Below are 18,933 nucleotides of genomic sequence, written 5' to 3'. Positions count from 1 at the left end.
TTGTGGCACAGTAGGTTGATCCTCTGCTTGTGGTGCCGGCATCCCATGTGGGTGCCAGTTCTATTCCCAGCTGCTCCTCTTCCCATCCAGCTTCTGCTGTGGCCTGGGAAAGCAGCAGAGGATGGCCCAAGTGCTTGGGCCCTTGCACCCACATGGGAGACCCAGAAGAAGCTCCTGGCTCCTGGCTTTGGATCGGCGCAGCTCTGGCTGTTGCAGCCACTTGGGGAGTGAACCAACGGAAGGAAGACCTTTCTCTCTGTCTCTCCCTCTTACTGTCTGTAACTCTACCTCTCAAATAAATAAATAAAAACTTTAAAAGAAATTTAATGCTACAGTTACATCCCTGCAAAAATTTTACATGCACGTAAACAGAAAGGATGTAAACAGAAAGGAAAGGCTTATAGTGATTTATTTTATTTTCATGTTTTTATATATTTATCTTAATTCTGTCTGGATCATAGATCTTCCTTTTGTAAGGCCTTTATAATCCATTCAGCCATTGATCTTTCATTCATTCTGCAAGTATTTATTGAGCTTATGCCAGTCATCATTGTGTTTGGCAATGGGAATGTATATAATAGAAAATAGAACTTCCACAAGGTTCTATTCCCCACTGCTAATGTGTGGGGAAGGCAGCAGGAAAATCTTAGGCTGAAGCCTGACCTTCACAAAGGGCTTAAATCTAGTTTTTCATCCTTTTATTCAAATGAAGTTATAAATGTAATCATTTTTAAAAATACTAGCTTTATTAACTTACAATAAATATAGCATAAAATTCACCTTTTTAAAATGTACATTATTTTTTTTCTAAAGCATATTCCTAGAGTTATAAGAGTGACCCACATCTAACTGGAATATTTCATCATGCCTAAAATAAAGCCCATACACATCAAACTTGCATCCTACAATTTTGTTGAACTAGTTTATTAATTATAGTTGGTCTTTTGTATAGATTCTTCAGGATTTCCTTTTTTAAATTTGAAAGAGAGATTCTATCCACTGGTTAACTTCCCAAATGCCTGCAATGGCCTAGGCATGGGCCAGAAGTTTGGAACTCCATTCAGGTCTCCTTGGGCCATCTTCCACTACCTTCTCAGGCACATTAGCAGAGAACTGGATCAGAATTGGAGCAAGTGGGACTTAAACCAGTGCTCTAATATAGGATGTTGAGTCCCAAGTGGTGGCTTAACCTGCTATGCCACAACACAAATCCGTAGGCTTATCTTTAAAAAAAAAAAAAAAAACAACTTTTATATTGATCAAATCTGAGAACTAGGAAGTAGGAGGCTGAGATGAGTTTGGATCTAAGGGCAGTGCTACTCAAAATGTTGTCTACGCATAGGCAGAAGTCAGTCTCACCTGGGAACTTACTATTGGGCAGATAAATACCTGGGCCCCAGGCAAGAATTTCAGGAGTGAGCCAGGTGATTTTTTTGCATCTTAAAGTTTGAGAAGCATATGTCCACAGAAAATTGCAAAGAGGCCAACAGTACTCAAAGTTGGGGGGAGGTCAGGGCCCCCTAATGTTCAGTGTATATTTTAAAATATATATATAATTATTAAATATTCCAGAAACAAAGATGATTTTCATACTACAAACTAGAAAGTACGGTTAGGAAAAATTTTTCTAATTCTGGGTTCAAACAGTTTGACAAATGAGCGTAAAAGAGTAAAAAGGGGCAGGCATTTGGTGCAGAGGTTAAGATGCCCACATCATATATCAGAAAACCTAGGTTTGGGGCCAGCATTGTGGCAAAGCATGTTAAGGCCCCAGCCTGCCACACTGGTATCCCATATGGGTGTCGGTTTGAGTCCTGGCTGCTCCACTTCCGATCCAGCTCTCTGCTATGGCCTGGGAAAGCAGTGGAAGATGGCCCAAATCCTTGGGCCCTTGCACCCATGTAGGAGACCCGGAAGAAGCTCCTGGCTTCAGATTGGCGCAGCTCTGGCTGTTGCAGCCATTTGGGGAGTGAACCAGCAGATGAAAGACCCCCCTCCCTCTGCCTCTGCTTCTCTGTAACTCTGCCTTTCAAATAAATAAATAAATCATTAAAAATAATAATAATAAAAAAAGCAAGCCTGGGTTCAAGTCTTGGCTCCACTCTTGATTCCAGCTTCCTGCTTCCTAGGAGGCAGCAGGTGACGACTCAAGTAACTGGGTCTCTACCATCTATGTGGGATACTCATGCGTTCCTGGCTCTTGCTTGGGCCTGGACCAGTCCCAGCTGTTGTGGGCTTCTTGGGGAGTGAACCAATGGATGGGAAATTTGCCTATCTGTCTCCCTCTGCCTTTAAAATAAATTAAAAAAAAATTTTTAAAAAGATCTGCAATTCATTCCTGATTCCACACAGCTCATTAAATTAAGACTAACCAGGTTCTAGTCCCGGTGGGGGTGCCAGATTCTGTCCCGGTTGCTCCTCTTCCAGTCCAGCTCTCTGCTGTGTCCCGGGAAGGCAGTGGAGGATGGCCCAAGTGCTTGGGCGCCTGCACCTGCACGGGAGACCAGGAGGAAGCACCTGGCTTCTAGCTTCAGATCGGCACAGCGCCAGCCGTGGTGGCCATTTGGGGAGTGAACCAATGGAAAAAGGAAGACCTTTCTTTCAGTCTGTCTCTCTCACTGTCTAACTCTGCCTGTCAAAAAAAAAAAAAAAAAAAAAAAAAAGTAAGTTTAACACGAGGTATCTGGGGACTGTATGTATATACAACATATTTTGGTGATGCTGGTATTTTTTTCAACCCAAGGTTAGCAACTACTGAGTAGTCAATTAAAGATTATAGGATCCCAAATCCAACCATTTATCTCAACTTCTTACCCTTGTAGTCATGGCTCAGTAGGGAAACATCTATACCAATGATTTTAAACTATGCTTTATAGATTTCCCTGAGGGGACTAAGAAAAGGAAGTGAAGGGGATGTAGAGGAAAGAAGGAGAGACAACAAGTTAGACTCTAGTCCCGACTCTGTGCCTTCAAGCAAAATAGCTCAGCTTTATCTTTTTCTGCCCAGTTTCCTGTAGAATATATTTGAACATAGGGGCTCTCCTGTAAAATAAATTTGAAATTCTCTATTCTATACTACACATTCTCACAATTCAAGAACAAGCCAAAGCCATCTTTCTTCTCCTGAGACGGATGCTCCTGTTAGCGGGTTGTCAGAAAGGACTCACAGATGTTTATGGGGAGGGTGGTCTGTTTCCGGTCCTCCCTTCTCCAGCCACTCTAGTTACTGATGGATAAACTAAGCCTGCATGTTGCTGTGTTGGATGTTAGGCAAAGCACATTATTTAAATCATCATATAAATGGGAATAGATACTACATGCATTGTCTAAGATGTTAAGTATTGCTGAAAGAAAAAAGAAAAAAATATTTTAAAGAAGTAGAATGGCTTGTGTATAACCAAAGGAGAAAAATATTTCAAAGTAGTCACCTTGAGAAATTTAATCCATTCCAGTAACACTCCTATTTAAAACATTTCCAGAATTCCTTTTTTAGAACTGCAAAAAGCCCACCCAGCCAACACATACAATTGTGAAATACAATCAGTCATTGTTTTAAGGTGGTTTGTAATAGGCTAATATAAAAGTGAGAGAGAAATGTTTAAATCACTATAATTTGGGGGCTTTTCTTTTTTTTAAAAGATTTATCTACTTGAAAGGCAGAGTAACAGAGAGGCAGAGGCAGAGAGAGATAGAGAGATAGAGAGATAGAGAGAGAGAGAGAGGTCTTCCATTCACTAGTTCACTCCCCAGAGGGCTGCAAGGCCAGAGCTGAGCCCATCTGAAGTGGAGCAGCCTGGACTCAAACCGGCACCCATATGGGATGGCAGCACTGCAAGCGGTGGCCTTACCTGCTTCCCCACAGCCGGCCACTGGGGGCTATTTAAATAGGAATCATTAGCATCTTACAAAAAACCTCGGTCTATCCAGAACTCAGAAGGCAAAGGGACAAGAAAAAAAATTTAAAAAGAGAACTGCATTATGAATGGGACCAACAGTAGGTCCCGAACTTTCTCCTCTGGAGTTTGTGCTTTTAACCTCGGAGTCATCCGAATTCTATGATGTTGCCTTTAGGAGTACTCTGTTCTCCTTTTTCCTTTTACCAACATGGACAGAAATAACTCCATTTTCCTCCTAGTACTGTAAATACAAGGCTGCATTGTCTTTTTAAAGAAGAATTACACAGGAAGAGAAAGGAAGTACAAAAGTAGAAAAACAGATAAACAAATTAAATATAGATTTTTGGATCCTAACATAAACAAGTTAAGTATAGACTTTGGATCCTAAGATAACTAAATTCCAGTCAGAAATTGGCTGGAGATGTTTTTCTCTAGAGCCAGTTATCAAATCCATTGGCCTTGTTTTCAGGACCTTCACACAAAAAGCCTAAAACACACCAGACATTTCAAAGCTCACTGCATTATCCTCTTGGAGAACAGAAAAGACTATCTTGTTGAAACAAGAATTCTAAGGAACAGAGATTTTCTTCTTTAAGTATCAAAATTAATTTTAAAAAAGCTTTAAGTGTTTTTGATAGAACTCTTTCTCTAAAATGTCTTTCTTGACAAATTCTGTTAACACTGATTAACAGACTGGGCTAAAATGCAGGTTTATTCTTGGTGTCTATTAAAGACTTGGAAATCCAATTATCAAACCCATAGGAACTGTATGTTAAGAATAAATGTGAGAATACTTCAAAAATTTAATGAAAAAATGGAATTTCATTTTTCAGAAATTTCATTAAAACATTTTTAAGTACCCTGTATTGTTCACTTTTGCTATTTCTATTTAACATTAACAGCAGCCTGAGCAATTAGCTAAGACAAAGAAATAAAAGTCATCCAAATTGGAAGGGAAGAAATAAAATTATTTATTCCCAGATAACATGATCTTCAATGCAGAAATCCCTGAAGTTTCCACAAAAATACTGTTGAATAAATGAATCCAGCAGGATACAAAACTAACACACAAAAATCAATAGTATTTCTATATACATAATGGATAATCCAAAAAATAAATTAAGAAAAAAATTCCATTTATAATAATTTAAAAAAGAATAAAGTGGGACCAGTACTGTGGCATGGTGGGTAAAGCTGTCACCTGCAGTGCCAGCATCCCATATGGGCACCGGTTTGAGTCCTGCCCACTCCACTTCTGATCCAGCCTCCTGCTAATGTGTCTGGGAAAGTCTTTGGGCCCTTGCGCTCATGTGGAAGACCTGGAAAAAACTCCAGGTTCTTGGCTTTGGATGGGTGCAGCTCAGTCATTTGTGGCCATTTGGAGAGGTGAACCAGTGGATGGAAGAACTCTTTCACTCTCTGCTTCTCCCTCTCTGTAACTCTTTCAAATAAATAAATAAATAAATAATTTTTTTTTAAAAGAATAAAGTACTCAGGAATAAACTACCAGGAAATGAAAGACTGTACACTGAAAACTACAAAACATTGCAGGAAGAAAGTAAAGAAGACACACATAAATGAAAAGACAGCTGGTGTTCATGGGATGGAAAACTAATATTGTTAAGATGTCCATGTACCCAAAGTAATCAAGAAGTTCAATCCAATCTCTATCAAAATCCCAACAATGTCTTTTGTAGAAACAGAAAAACCTATCCTAAAATTCATATGGAATCTCAAGGGATCCTGAATAAGACAAAGCAATTTTGAAAAGGAAAAAGTTGAAGGACTTCCTGATTTTCTAAACTTACTACAAAGCTATGGTCATCAAAACAGTATGGTACTAGCTTAAAGACAGATATGCAGACCAATGAAATAAAAGAACCCAAATGTAAGCCCTTACATATCTGCATCAAATAATTTTCAACAAGGGTGCCAAGACCACTCAGTGGAGAAAGGACAGTCTTTTCAACAAATTGTGTTGGGAAAACTGGATACCCACATGCAAAAGAACAAACCCTTATCCTGGACCCTTATCTTACATCACATACAAAGTTACTCAAAATGGGTCAAAGACCTAAACAGAAGTGTTAAAACTTTAAGAAAAACAAATTTAGAAGAAAACATAGGGGAAAACCCTCTTGTCACTGAATCTGGCAGTGATTGCCTGGTTGAAAAGCACAGGCAGGGCCGGCGCCACGGCTCACTAGGCTAATCCTCCGCCTGCGGCGCCGGCACACAGGGTTCTAGTCCTGGTCGGGGCGCTGGATTCTGTCCCGGTTGCCCCTCTTCCAGGCCAGCTCTCTGCTGTGGCCAGGGAGTGCAGTGGAGGATGGCCCAAGTGCTTGGGCCCTGCACCCCATGGGAGACCAGGAAAAACAAATGGCTCCTGCCTTTGGATCAGCGCGGTGCACCGGCCGCAGCGCGCTGGCTGTGGCGGCCATTGGAGGGTGAACCAACGGCAAAGGAAGACCTTTCTCTCTGTCTCTTTCTCTCTCACTGTCCACTCTGCCTGTCAAAAAAGAAAAGCACAGGCAATGAAAGAAAAAACTATCAAACCAAAAAAAAAAAAATTGTGTATTCAAGGACCTTATAGGACAAAATATTTGTGAATCATACATCTGATGATAGATTGATATCCAAAATATAAAGAATTCTTTCAACCCAACAACAGAAAGCAACCTGATTCAAAATGGGGCAAAGACTTGAAGAGACATTTCTCCAAAGATATGCATATGTCCAATAAGCACAAGAGAAGATATTCAATGTGTTATCATCTGAGAAATGCAAATTAGAACTGCAGTAAGATGCCACTTCACACCCATCAAAATGTCATTATTTTAAAAAAGCAAAAAATAACAAGTGTTGGTAAAGATGTAGAAAAACTAGAACTTCTGTGTATTGTTGGTGAGACTATAAAATGAGGTACTTTGGTGGTTCCTCAAAAACAGTAATCATAAGATTAGCATATAATCTAGCAATTCCACTTCTAGGTGTATACCCAAGCTTGACAGCAGGGACTCAAACATGTTTGTATACTCATGTTCACAGCAGCATCATTCATACCAGCCAAAAGGTGAAAGCAGCTCCCGTGTTCTTCAATGGATAAAGAGCAGTCCATACAAGCGGCCTTAAAAAGGAGAGAAATGCAGAGAGGCTGTCTCAGCTGCTGTCACTGTCACTAAAATTCCGGGGAGAGGTCACTGCCGAAGGAAGGCTCGTTTCTGCTCCAGTTGTGGAGGCGCACAGTGAGAGGTCAGGCAGCTCCTCTGGTATGGTGCCTGAGCCAGGCGGGAGGCAGCAGGACACGTGCAGGCGATCACATGGCCAGTCAGAAGCTGAGAGACAGGGAGTGCACTAGTGCCGCTTGTTCACGTGTCTCTCGTCGTGAAGCCATCACAAGTTGACCGTGGGGACCCCACCCCAGCAATCCAGACCTAACTGATCATTTCTCAGGAGCCCCATCTGAAGACATCACAATTGGATTAAGTCTCCTTTCACTCTTAACATTAATCCATTAACAATTAATGTAAGACTTTGGGGACCGAGCCCCTAATACATGGATGGCAGGGGACACCCAAGCTAGTATCCAAACTGTAACACAGCCATAATGTAGGTGAACCTTAAAGACATTAAAGTAAGTGCAATAAACCAGTCCCAAAGGGGCCACTATTGCACAATTCGACTTACATGAGGTACCAGCAATAGTCAAATTTACACACAAAAAAGTATAAATCAATGGTGATTGCCAGGGGCTGGGGATGGAAGAGAAATGCAGGATTAGTGTCAGCTTGATAGTTTCATTTAAGAAGATGAAAAAAAAAATTCTGGACATAGATGGTGGTTGTACAACAATGTCAACAATGTGAATGTTTTATACCCCTCGAGAATGGATGGTTAAAATGGTCAATTGCACACACACACACACACACATATATTTACCACAATAATACAAAAGATTAACTGTGGTATAACAGAGGTTCTGTCATGAATTATACTTTTTTGTTAGAATTCCACCTCATATTCCTCTAACTCCCTGCCACTCAGCTAAGAGAACTATAACATGTGGCCACTCAAAATAAGCTCTCATTTTGAATGATGGATTATCTGACAGAAACCACAACATCATATGCTAGTGTCGGAGTGGGTATTTTTCTGGGTAACTTCAACACTGCTCAGTCAGACCAATTCTCCAGCTGCTGCCTTACCCTCACGTGCAGCGAGCCATCTCTTTAGTCAAGTGACTCTCAACAGGGTGCACAGTCATTGCGCATGAGTAACAGGAAGAGTGAGTTATTGTCCTAAATTTTCAGGCAAGCCTCAGAGAGGAAAATAGAAAACATAAGCCTCCCCATGAACTAGGGTTGCCAGATTTAGCAGGCAAAACTACAGGACCTGTTGTTTATCTGAAACTCAAATTTAACTGGGCATCTCATATTTTTATCTGGCAATATTTTAAAGTGTTGAAAGAGATGAGGAAATGAATAAAATAATCCAGGGTGTTCTGGGATTACAAAAGTTTTGAGAGGGAACCTACACAGGAAAAAGCTGAAAGGATCATTAAAATGTACTGATTACAGGAAAAAAATGGATTGCTTCTCCACATTGATTTCTAAGACATACTCTAAAAAGACGTATCAGAAGTTAGGAGAAAAAAGTGGGAAATGATAAATCAAAAGCTAGAAATGGATGAGTGAAAACATACCTAGCCTCCGGTTAAGGCAGGCTTGGCTTCAAAAGGGATCTAACAGGTCAACAGAAAACTGGCTGCAATCAGTGTGACCAGGCTCACAATGGCGGGCTCACAATGGCGGCCAGGCGGCAGCAGGAAGCGCCCAGGTGAGTACTATCTGCATCTGCTCCTCCTTCCACTAAGCCCACTGCAGATTAACATCTAAGGAGCCTTCCGAGAAACCCCATCACTATTTTTGTTTGCTAATATTTTGAGCTCCAGTTAGGCAACTACTTCCTAGCTTATAAACTCCCACAGCTTTCTAGACACTGTTTCATCACTCAGCAACACCACCCACTCCCCCCACCCAAGCTGCGCCCAAACTGAGGTCTCCAAACCCTGCCTTAGCCTCAGGAAACCGAATCTGCTCCGGTCACCCTCCTAGGAATCAACAAAACCGGCTCTCGGCCTCCTTGCTCTTGGAGAGTTCCATCTTTAAAAGGTTCTTGTTCTGGTTTAGACGTGGATTTACAGGGACATAAATGGCCCATGTGGCTTGCTCATAGCAGAGCAGCTTTAGGAACCTTTGACATCGTTCTCACGCTAGGCCAGGACGGGACACCTGTCCTCCAGGCTCTGAGAAGCAGGTGCCCAGGACCTGGAGGGCACAAGAACTGAGGTCCTGCATGTCTCCGACCTGCCCCGAAGCCCCGGCTGACCAGGCACTGAGTCAGCTCCGGAGGCGGTGGCTGGCCTCCAGAATCCCTCCCCAGAGGGAGCGCCTCCTCTCCAGGGCAAGAGGAGCAGTCCCCGGCTCTTTCAAGATCCTCTAGGTAGCCTCCAGGGCTGGAACCAATAAGAATTTCTGTAGCCCCAGCCCTGCCCCCGCCCCTTTTGGGGTAAACAAAATACCAAGAGAAAACAGCTGATGCACAGCCGCGCTTATGTAAATAAGATTAGATAAATGCACGGAAAGGCTGATATATTCCTAGATGGGACGACCTTAGCAATCCCCCTTTACGTAACCAGAGGCGCCGTTCCCCGAGGCACGCCGCCTCACCGCCTCTGCAGTGGGCTCACCCATTCATTCCCCAGCCAACACCTAGTTACTGAGGACACGCTGTGCCGGGCCCCGTGCCGGGAACTCGGACGTAAAGGGGACTGGGGTCCGGGCCTTCCCCCAGGGCGGGTCCGGCGGTCCGCAGCCAGCCCGGGCCCACGGGATCGCCGTGCCCTTCGCGCCGGCGGACCGGCCAACTGCCAAGCCCAGGGTCTTCCCCAGGTAAAACTGCAGGGAGACAGGACCCCTGCCGGCGCCCGGCAGGTATCGACTCCGCAAGCAGGGGTGAAAGGGGCGGAGGGCTCCGAGGAGCCGGGCTGGGGCTGGCCCTGCCGAGGCCCCGCGGCGGCCCGGGGCTGGGGTGCCCGCAGCCGCGCTCGCCCAGGGTCGTCACAACGATGACTCCCGGGCGCGAGGGGCCGGGGGGAGCCTCTGAGGGGACGGTTTGAGGAGACGGTTGGGGGTGGGCTTGGGGTGGCGCCCAAAGGGATGGCTGGTCCTGGGTGTCCACTCCGTGGAGTGGAAGGGGTCAGAAGGACTGGGGATGCGGTCTGTCCGCAGGGTCCGAGAGGACGGGAGGGTGGGGCCGAGGGGAATGGCGGGAGGGCCGGCAGGGTGGGCAGACAGAGGGCTCTCTATGGGATCGCTTGGAACGCGGTGGCAGTGGGTCTTCAGGATCCCGGCAGCCTCGGAGAGGCATTCCTACCTGGTTTCTCGCCTCAGGCTCGTCTCCCCGCGCGGGCGCGGCGGCGGCGTCTCGCGCCCTGCAGGGGCAGCGGCTCCACGCCGGGCCCCCCTCCTCTCCAGACAGGTTGGTCACGCCCGGCCCCCCTGCGGGCGCGGCGCCGATGGTCCGATCGGTGCCTCCCGCCCCTCTGGACCGCGCGTTGGTCCGGTCCGCTGGGCCTGCGGGGCCTGCCCACTGCCCCTGCTCCTGCGGCGACGGGCGCAGCCGGAGTCACGCGCGGCGCTTCCCCGCGAGCCGCAGGGCGAGGCTGCGGCAGCCGCCCCGCCTTTTGCGGCCTGCGCCCCGCCCCCTGCGGGGTGGTGCCGGGCGACGGAGGACGGGCGGGCCCGGGCTCTGGACCAGCGAGCTCGAGCCAAAACAGCTGGCCTTGAGGGCGGGCGGGTGTGAGATCCCGGCCTCGCCTAAAGCGGCGATTCTTATCCTGGATCCCGGGTGGAACCTCGCGAGGACATAAAAGAAGCAAAAGAGCAACAGACATGAAGGCTTACCTCAGCCCACACCGATAGACTCAGAACCGGCGGGGTGTGGTGCAGTGGGGGTTGGATGGTGCCCAGGCTTTGGTAGTTTCAATTAATTAATTAGCATTTGTTCCTAAATAAGACTTAAAAAAATGTATTCATTTGAAAGGCAGCGGGCCGGCGCTGTGGCGTAGCTTAGCAGGTAAAGCCGTCGCCATCTGCAGTGCCAGCATCCCATATGGGCGCTGGTTCAAGTCCTGGCTGCTCCACTTCCCATCACGCTCCCTGCTGTTGCGCCTGAGAAAGCAGCAGAAGATGGCCCAAGTGCTTGGGCCCCTGCACCCACGTGGGAGGCCCAGAAGAAGCTCCTGGCTTTGGCCTGGCCCAGCCCCAGCCGTTGTGGCCATTTGGGGAGTGAACCAGTGAATGGGAGATCTCTCCCTCTAACTCTTCCTTTAAAATAAAATTAAAAAAAATTTTTTTTTAAAGTTAGTTTTTAAGATTTATTTATTTAACAGAGTCACATGCACACACACACAGAGGGAGAAGAAGAGGGGGAGGGGGAGGGGAGAAAGAGAGAGAGGTTTTCCATCCTCTGGTTCACTCCCCAGTTGGCCGCAAAGGCCGGAGCTGTGCCGATCAGGAGCCAGGAGCTTCCTCCTGGTCTCCCACATCGGGGGCAGGGGCCCAAGGACTTGGGCCATCTTCTGCTTTCCCAGGTCACAGCAGAGAGCTGAATTGGAAGTGGAGCAGCCGGGACTAGAACCACCACCCATGCAGGCAGTGGCTTTACCCGCTATGCCATAGCTCCGGCACCCAATTATTATTATTTTTTTTTTTAAGGAAAGACATAATAGTTAAAGCCCCTGTGGCATAATAGTTAAAGCCCCTGCCTGCAGTGCCAGCATCCCATGTAGGTGCAGGTTCAAGTCCTGGCTGTTCCACTTCTGATCCAGCTCCCTGCTAATGTGGCTGAGAAAGCAGCAGAGGATGGCCAAGTACTTGGGAGACCACAAAGAAGCTCCTGGCCCAGTTCTGACCATTGTTTCCATTTGGGGAGTGAACCAGCAGATGGAAGACCTCGGTCTCTCTCTGCCTCTCTGTCTGCCTTTCTGTAACTCTGCCTTTCAAATAAATAAATCTTTTGTTTAAAAAAAAAAAAAGAAAGGCAGAGAGACATCTATCTGATTCATTCCTCAAATGCCAGTAATCAGGTTCACATATGAGGGGCAAGACCCAAGTTCTTGAGCCATCATCTGCTGTCTCCCAGGGTGCACATTAGCAGGAAGCTCCAATTGCAGCTGTAACAGGGGCTTGAACCCGGGGGATGCTGATTCCCAAACCGCTGTGCTCAACACCCGTGCACAGGCAGGGTTAAGAAACCCTGGTAAGACCTAGAACTCATGTAGTTCCCACTCTTTATGGCAGAGTATAGGGGACATGGAAGATTCCTGTGTCTCTTTCTGGCTGCTTCTAGCCACGAGGAGGTGTGGGCAGCTGGTCATTTGGCTAAGAGTCACTGGAAGTCCACTAAGAAGAATCCCTTTGGGTTCGATGCTCAGTGAAGGAGTTAGAGGGAGCCTTTGTGCTGTAGGACTCACAGGCTCAAGGAAGCCGGTAAATGTCACAAGGTGAAATGCACCCTCAGGCTTCACAGCTGTGTGAACCGAACTTGGAAGAATGACTGGGAGAGGTTGTGGAGCACATGTGAAAGAACAGAGGGGCAAAATAGCTAAAGGCGTGAGGTGTGCAACGCACTGAAGAATGGAGGACGGTGAGGTTTGCTGATGAGGCGCCGCCTGTGACCCGCCAAGGGTGAGGACTCAGCCTGTAGACGGTGAAGAGAGGCTGAAAGGCTTTATGTGCAGCAGGGATGGCAAGATCAAATATGAATTTTAGAAACAAAGTCCCGGGCATTTCCAAGAAGGTGAAATGGAGAAGGGTAGTGCTCTTTTTAGCTTTTCCATGGATGAGGTAGGCACCTGTACACAGTGTCCTCCCTCTGTGTCCTCCAATCCGCCCTTTGCATCCTCCAAACGCGTTAATCTTATTACTGTCTCCTAGTAATTCCCATAGAGCCTTCTCTATTGGAACTGAACCGAGAATCAGAGCCCACTAACAGTTCTCTCCAGAGATCCTCTGTAATGCCTGGTGAATGAGGCAATTAAGAGTTGGCAAACTGGTTTTTCATACCCCACCTTTAAAATTTTTTAAAAATAATTTATTAGAGAGAGATGGAAGTGGGGAGGAAGGAGAGAGAGAGGGAGGGAGGGAGGGAGAGAGAGGGGGAGAGAGAGAAACTCCCACCTGCTGGCCTCCTCCCCAAATGCCTGCAACAGCCCCAGACTAGGGGTACTCCCATATGGGTGGCAGTAACTCAACCACTTGTGCCAGGGTCCACATTCGAAAGAAGCTGCAGTCATCCGGGAATTGAAGCCAGTTTTTTTTTTTCTTTTTTTGAAAGATTAATTTATTTATTTGAAAGTCAGAGTTACACAGTGAGAGACGGAGAGGCAGAGAGAAATGTCTTTCATCTGCTGGTTCACTCCCCAAATGGCCGCAAAGGCCAGAGCTGGGCCGATCCAAAGCCAGGAGCCACGAGCTTTTTCCAGGTCTCCCATGTGGGTGCAGGAGTCCAAGGTCTTGGGCCATCTTCTGCTTTCGCAGGCTATAGCAGAGAGCTGGATTGGAAGTAGAGCAGCTGGGACTCGATGCTGGCACCACAGGCGGTGGCTCTACCGGCTACACCACAGCGCCGGCCCCAAGGCCAGTTTCAATTGCAAGTTTCGCAAGGTCATCTCATGCCTCACTTTGGAATGCGGCGTTTACTGTCTTGGCTCCTCAGCACACACTGACTCAGACCTCCTAGTCTGCATGGAAACCACCAGGGCAGTGGGGCGGCTGGTCAGGAGCTTTGGAGGATATGCTGCTGGTCCAAACTGTAGCTTTACAGCTGCTCCGGATGGACGTCCACGAGTGACTGTGTTTCATGAAAGGATGCCCCTAACGCATCGCTGGAAGGCCGATGCGGAGGATGAAGATTCATTTTGAAAGGGTAAGAGGCAAGTTTAGGAAAAAGAAAAGGTAACAGTTGTCATCCATTCACCCATTCATTGAAAAACACTTAATAAATTCAACTTAGCATTATGCTGGGTGATGGTAATTACAAAATGAGCGCTGTCAAGGAGATATAACATGGTTTAGTAGAGAAGACAGAGAGTCATAATTAAAGCGGACGTGAGATTATGGAAATAAGAGAAAGGTACAAGGTGCTCTAGTGTGGAAGAGGCAGCCACTCACAACAGGGGATTATGGCAGTGAAGGTGACTGACCCAAGCTTTGAGTTAGAGCCGAAGACACAGCTAGGCAAAGGAAGGAACTAAGTGGGTTCTAAGAAGAGTGAATAGAAAGAGCCAAAACATACAGGCTTCCGAAGGTAATGGAACTGCTGAAGAACTGAAATAGTTTGGTATGGCAAGAATGAGATTATGTGCAACAGAAAGTGAATGGAGCTGGAGGTAGGCGGCCAAGGTAGTGAAGCCATAGGGAGCCACTAATGGACGTTCAACTGGCAAATGTCACCATTTGATTTGTATTTTTAGAAGATTGTTCTATGCGGAGTGGATAATGGATTGGAAAGAAGCAGAAGTGGAGAGCAGGAAGACCAGACAGGAAGAATTTGCTGTGAGCAAGCGCAGTGGGACTGGGGAGAAACAAGAAGGAAAAAACTAGATGAAGGGTCTCAAGGTTCACTTAATGTAAGGATCTGGACCTCGGCGGAGAGACTGAGGCTAGAGATAGAGCTGAGAATCTTCTTTGTGTTCATGAATGAAGTCATGAAATTGAACGAAGTCACTCAGGAAAAGGGTACAGAGAAAGATGAGCAGAAAACCTAGGACTGACCTGTGGGAAGCAGTGCTTCAGCCATGCAAAGAGGTTAGAGCTACATGGTTACAAGATGTGGTTGCAGGGGCTGGCACTGTAGGGCAGGAGGTTAATCCTCCGCCTACACTGCTGGCATCCCATATGGGTGTTGGTTTGAGTCCAGCTGCTCCACTTCCAATCCAGCTCTCTGCTATGGCCTGGGAAAGCAGTGGAAGATGGCCCAAGGGCTTGGGCCCCTGTACTTGTGTGGCAGACCTGGAAGAAGCTCCTGGCTCCTGGCTTTGGATTGGCCCAGCTCTGGCCTGTGTAGCCATTTGGGGAGTGAACCAGCGGATGGAAGATCTTTCTCTCTGTCTCTCCCTCTCATTGTAACTCTATCTCTCAAATAAATAAATAAAATGTTTAAAAGAAAATGTGGTTGCACTGTGGCCAAGAAGGTGCAGAGAAGCAGAGTGGAGCTAAAAAGGGAGGACAGTGGGAGGAGGGCAAGTGCTGATCCGATCTGAGGGGAAGAAGTCGGGGTCTGTGAGTCAGTGGTGCCATGCTGACTCTGTGATTGCCACCGGGGCCTGATAGACCGCACAGATCTCTCCACTCCAAAATAAGCCATTTATTGCATCATAAACCTTTCATAAATAATTTTCCAAGTACATACAATTTCTTTTCAAAATCATTTTATGGAATGACAACAAATGTCCCCCGATTATGGCTCCCATCGCCTCAGGAAAAGATCTTTTAAAAATCCCCTGCATGATCCCCCTCCTGGGCTTCCTGGGACAGTATCAGGTCTGGGGTCAAAGGGGTCAAAAGGCGCGGCGGGGGTTGGGGGGAGACAAGACCTGGAGCTGTCCTATCCAGGCTTCCAATTTTTTTTTTTTTTTTGATCTAGAAAATGTCCTTCAGCTTCTTAAGACTCAGTCTTCACAGCTGCCCTTCCTGCTGCCCCTCCTCCCTCCCAGTACCAGCCAAAGACTTAATCTCCAGATAAGCCTGACAAGGGTGCCTGGGTAGGACTATGTCACATCTATGATCGCTCCAGGTATGGGACCCAAAGTCACATTCTTAGGTCCTATCTTCTGTTTCCCTCCCGACACCGCCCCTCTTTTCTCCCTAGTTCCACATTTGCTTATCTGGATCAAAGGTTGGAGGGGATGGTGGAAGAGAGGCGGGAGGCTGCTTTTTCTTGAAATGCTGCGACCCTGGCAGATCTCTGGGGGCTCTTTCCTTCCCGTCTCTGCTCTACCTTGGCACAGCCTTCCAGAGAATGGACAGGCTGAGCCCCTGTAGCGCGTGAAGGAGCAGGTTTATGTGGGCTTCCCTGGGACTCTACGCCCTCCTTATTAAATTGCATGAACACAAGGGAAGAAGAGCAGTAGCTGGCTGCGTCGGGGTTTCCTTGAGGACCTCTACTTTTTGGCAGGAAAGCTGTTTTTCTTGAGTGCCTTGGACTTCACCGTCTTGCCAGAAGTGATGAGGGCCCCAAAGCCATGCTGGTGGGAAAACGCATAGGCAGAACGTCGAAGGCCTGGGCGTCTCCGTCTGGGCCGGATTGGAGGCGGCAGTGGATGTTTCATGCAATAATGAATCCTCTTAAGAATCTATATCCAGAGCACAGGGGACAGGGTGTTCATGCACAGAGCAAAAGCCAGGGAGGCTCCTGAGTGGGCGCTGGGTAGACTCCCGCTCCACTCACCTTGTCCACGCTGACAGGCCAGAAGAGAGGCTTGAGGAACTGGTACCCAATCACAGGCAGCATGCAGAGCACCACGATGAGGACAATGCTCAGCCACATCTGCGGCTGGTTCAAAGTGTTCCTGGCCACACCTGTGAACAGTGAGCAGGCCGGGGAGGCTGAGACAGTCTGGAGAAGGGTGGGGTCACAGGTGGGAGGGAGCAGCAGAGCTAAGATACCTCTCCCGTCTGAAGGAGGGAGTTGTGGATTTGGAGGCAGCCTTGTCTCCTGAGAAATCATATAAATAAAATATGTAAAAGCGTATAAATATGAATACAGAAGAGTTCAGCTGCCAGAGTCACTGTACATTCACATGCCTTTGTCTCCCTCTACAGGCAGGGCCAGGCAGGACAGGAGGGGAGAGGTGGTGAGAGAATCCCAGAGCAGGAGTCTGGACACAAAAACGGAATAGAGGCCTTCAGGGGAGAAAGTCAGCCAGTGGCCTAACAAGAGGTGGGACCCACCTGCACCTGCATTTCTAGTCTCTCTGGGCTTGGGAAAATTAATACAGGAGACAATGAGGCCGCGCGCCACAGTGGAAAGAACATCGGACTGAAAACAGGAGACCTGGATTTGAGTCCTTTACTTAAAAAGGAAAACAAAACTCTAGTCTCCAAATGGTGCCAAAAATTCTTACCCTGCCTACCTCATAGGACGCTTATTTTCACAGTAGATAAGACATTCAAAAAATAATTTGGAAACTCTGATACTGTAGGGTATTTTTCCAGCTAGATCTTGAGTCTTTTTATGGCCGAGACCACTCCTCTAGCTACAGAGCTTAGCACATAGCGAGAGCGTCTCAGTAAACATTTATTAAATAAACATGCTTGGTGCATTTGCCCCCCTCCCCACTGGGCAGGGCTTTACCTGGGAATTGGAAGACGTTGGGGAACATCTGGCACAACCCGTCACTATACAGGAGGAATAAGAGGCAAAAGTAGATGCCCAGGCTACCCCAGATGAAGAAGTGGCTTATCACTGTCCAGTAGGTTATCTTCAGGGCAATCTGAAAAGCATCCTTTTATGTGCAGCCTTCTATGGCTTGGGACCTTTCAGCCACCGCCCTTCTCCAGTTCTGTATGGAAGATGCCCCCCGCCCCAAGCCTTTCTTCCAGAAGCTCACCACCCAGCACCCTTATCTTCACCTGTGTTGTGACCACCCAGATCAAGGAGGTCTGCACTATCAAGGAGAAGGACTGGTAGTCGGAGATTTCCTTCCCATCACTGCGCTCAGAGTTGTAAACGGCACCCATGGGGATGAAAAACAGCACGAGGGAACTGTAGATCCCATGTATCAAACACTTCATAAATTCTTTCTTGTTGAAATAGAGGTTGAGCTGGCCTGGCTCATACAACTCTGGGAAACATAGGCTCCACGTATCATTCACATCCTGGAAGCACCAGAGGGTAAGGAGAATGGTTGAGTGTCTCTATAGAAGGTCCCATCTCCATCAGAGTGGAGGCTTCCCCCTGAGTCTGTTGCCAGGATGTCTAAGAGCTTCCTCACAGATTAGGTGAGAAGTGGAACCAGAGAAGCGAGCAGGGAACAAGGACTCTTCCCGAAGTCCTACTCTCTGGACAAGGATCCAGGTAACAAAAGACAGCTAGAAGGTCAGGAGGTGGGGAGGGCTTGGATGGAGTTAGCACCCGGGAGCGGTGGAAGGGGCTAGCCTTAGGCATGGTTGGATTGGAGGATGAGCTTGGGGTGGGGAGGCACTGAAGTTTAAGTGTTTCATTGGTTAAATATTCTTTGTGTCAAAAGTCACTGGGGAGGGGCAGGAATTGTGGTGCAGCAGGTTAGCCTCCTACTGGGATATTGGTATCCCATATGGACATCTGTTCCTGTCCTGGCTGCTCCACTTCTGATCCACTGCCTGGGAAAGCAGTAGAAAATGGCCCATGTGCTTGGGCCCCTGCAAACCACATGGGAGACCCAGATCACTTGGGAGACCTGCTTGGAGTTCCAAGCTCCTAGCTTTGGCCTGGCCCAGCCCTGACCATTGCAGTCATTTGGGGAATAAACCAGCAAATAGAAGTGCATGCACTCTCTCTCTCTCCTCTCTCTTCTCTCTCTCAACTCTGCCTTTTTTTTTTTTTTTTTTTTTTTTTGACAGGCAGAGCGGACAGTGAGAGAGAGAGAGACAGAGAGAAAGGTCTTCCTTTGTCGTTGGTTCACCCTCCAATGGCCGCCGCGGCTGGCGCACCGCGCTGATCCGATGGCAGGAGCCAGGTGCTTCTCCTGGTCTCCCATGGGGTGCAGGGCCCAAGCGCCTGGGCCATCCTCCACTGCCCTCCCTGGCCACAGCAGAGAGCTGGCCTGGAAGAGGGGCAACCGGGACAGAATCCGACACCCCGACCGGGACTAGAACCCGGTGTGCCGGTGCTGCTAGGTGCAGGATTAGCCTATTGAGCCACGGCGCCGGCCTCTGCCTTTTGAATACATAGTCCTTAGAAAAAAAGTCAGTGGGAAGAGAAATGGACAGCA

At 47.5% G+C, this 18,933-nt stretch overlaps 2 protein-coding genes and 1 long non-coding RNA gene across 17 annotated transcripts in view; 1 reads left to right on the top strand and 2 right to left on the bottom strand.

Annotated features, from left to right (window-relative positions):
- RUSC2 (RUN and SH3 domain containing 2) overlaps positions 1–10,608 on the bottom strand; it is a 76,693-nt gene extending 66,085 nt beyond the window's left edge. For 5 of the 14 annotated variants that reach the window (XR_011380830.2, XM_051844093.3, XM_089300309.1 and 2 more), the window contains exon 1: positions 10,332–10,608. The gene's annotated coding sequence lies outside the window, so the exon portion shown is untranslated. Of the gene's footprint in view, positions 1–2,372; positions 2,633–10,331 lie in introns of all 14 variants that reach the window. The other 9 variants (XM_070053953.2, XM_070053960.2, XM_070053963.2 and 6 more) reach the window with 6 other exon arrangements.
- Positions 7,032–18,933, top strand: part of LOC127490675 (uncharacterized) — a 57,640-nt gene continuing 45,738 nt past the window's right edge. For both annotated transcript variants that reach the window (XR_016210918.1, XR_016210917.1), the window contains exon 1: positions 7,032–9,847. This is a non-coding gene — a long non-coding RNA (uncharacterized LOC127490675). The remainder of the gene's footprint in view (positions 9,848–18,933) is intronic.
- Positions 13,852–18,933, bottom strand: part of LOC100345551 (phospholipid-transporting ATPase FetA) — a 114,268-nt gene continuing 109,186 nt past the window's right edge. The window contains exons 27-30 of the mRNA XM_008270096.5: positions 17,594–17,839; positions 17,316–17,454; positions 16,410–16,540; positions 13,852–16,314 (exon numbers count right to left, since the gene is read on the bottom strand). Of these exons, the coding sequence (XP_008268318.3) occupies positions 16,123–16,314; positions 16,410–16,540; positions 17,316–17,454; positions 17,594–17,839 (708 nt within the window). The 3' untranslated portion in view covers positions 13,852–16,122. The remainder of the gene's footprint in view (positions 16,315–16,409; positions 16,541–17,315; positions 17,455–17,593; positions 17,840–18,933) is intronic.

The sequence above is a fragment of the Oryctolagus cuniculus genome, chromosome 1 (assembly GCF_051225735.1).
Source record: "Oryctolagus cuniculus isolate XC-2025 breed Fujian yellow rabbit chromosome 1, ASM5122573v1, whole genome shotgun sequence".
In the NCBI taxonomy this organism is placed as follows: Eukaryota; Metazoa; Chordata; class Mammalia; order Lagomorpha; family Leporidae; genus Oryctolagus; species Oryctolagus cuniculus.
This window is presented reverse-complemented; position numbering and strand designations above follow the sequence as displayed.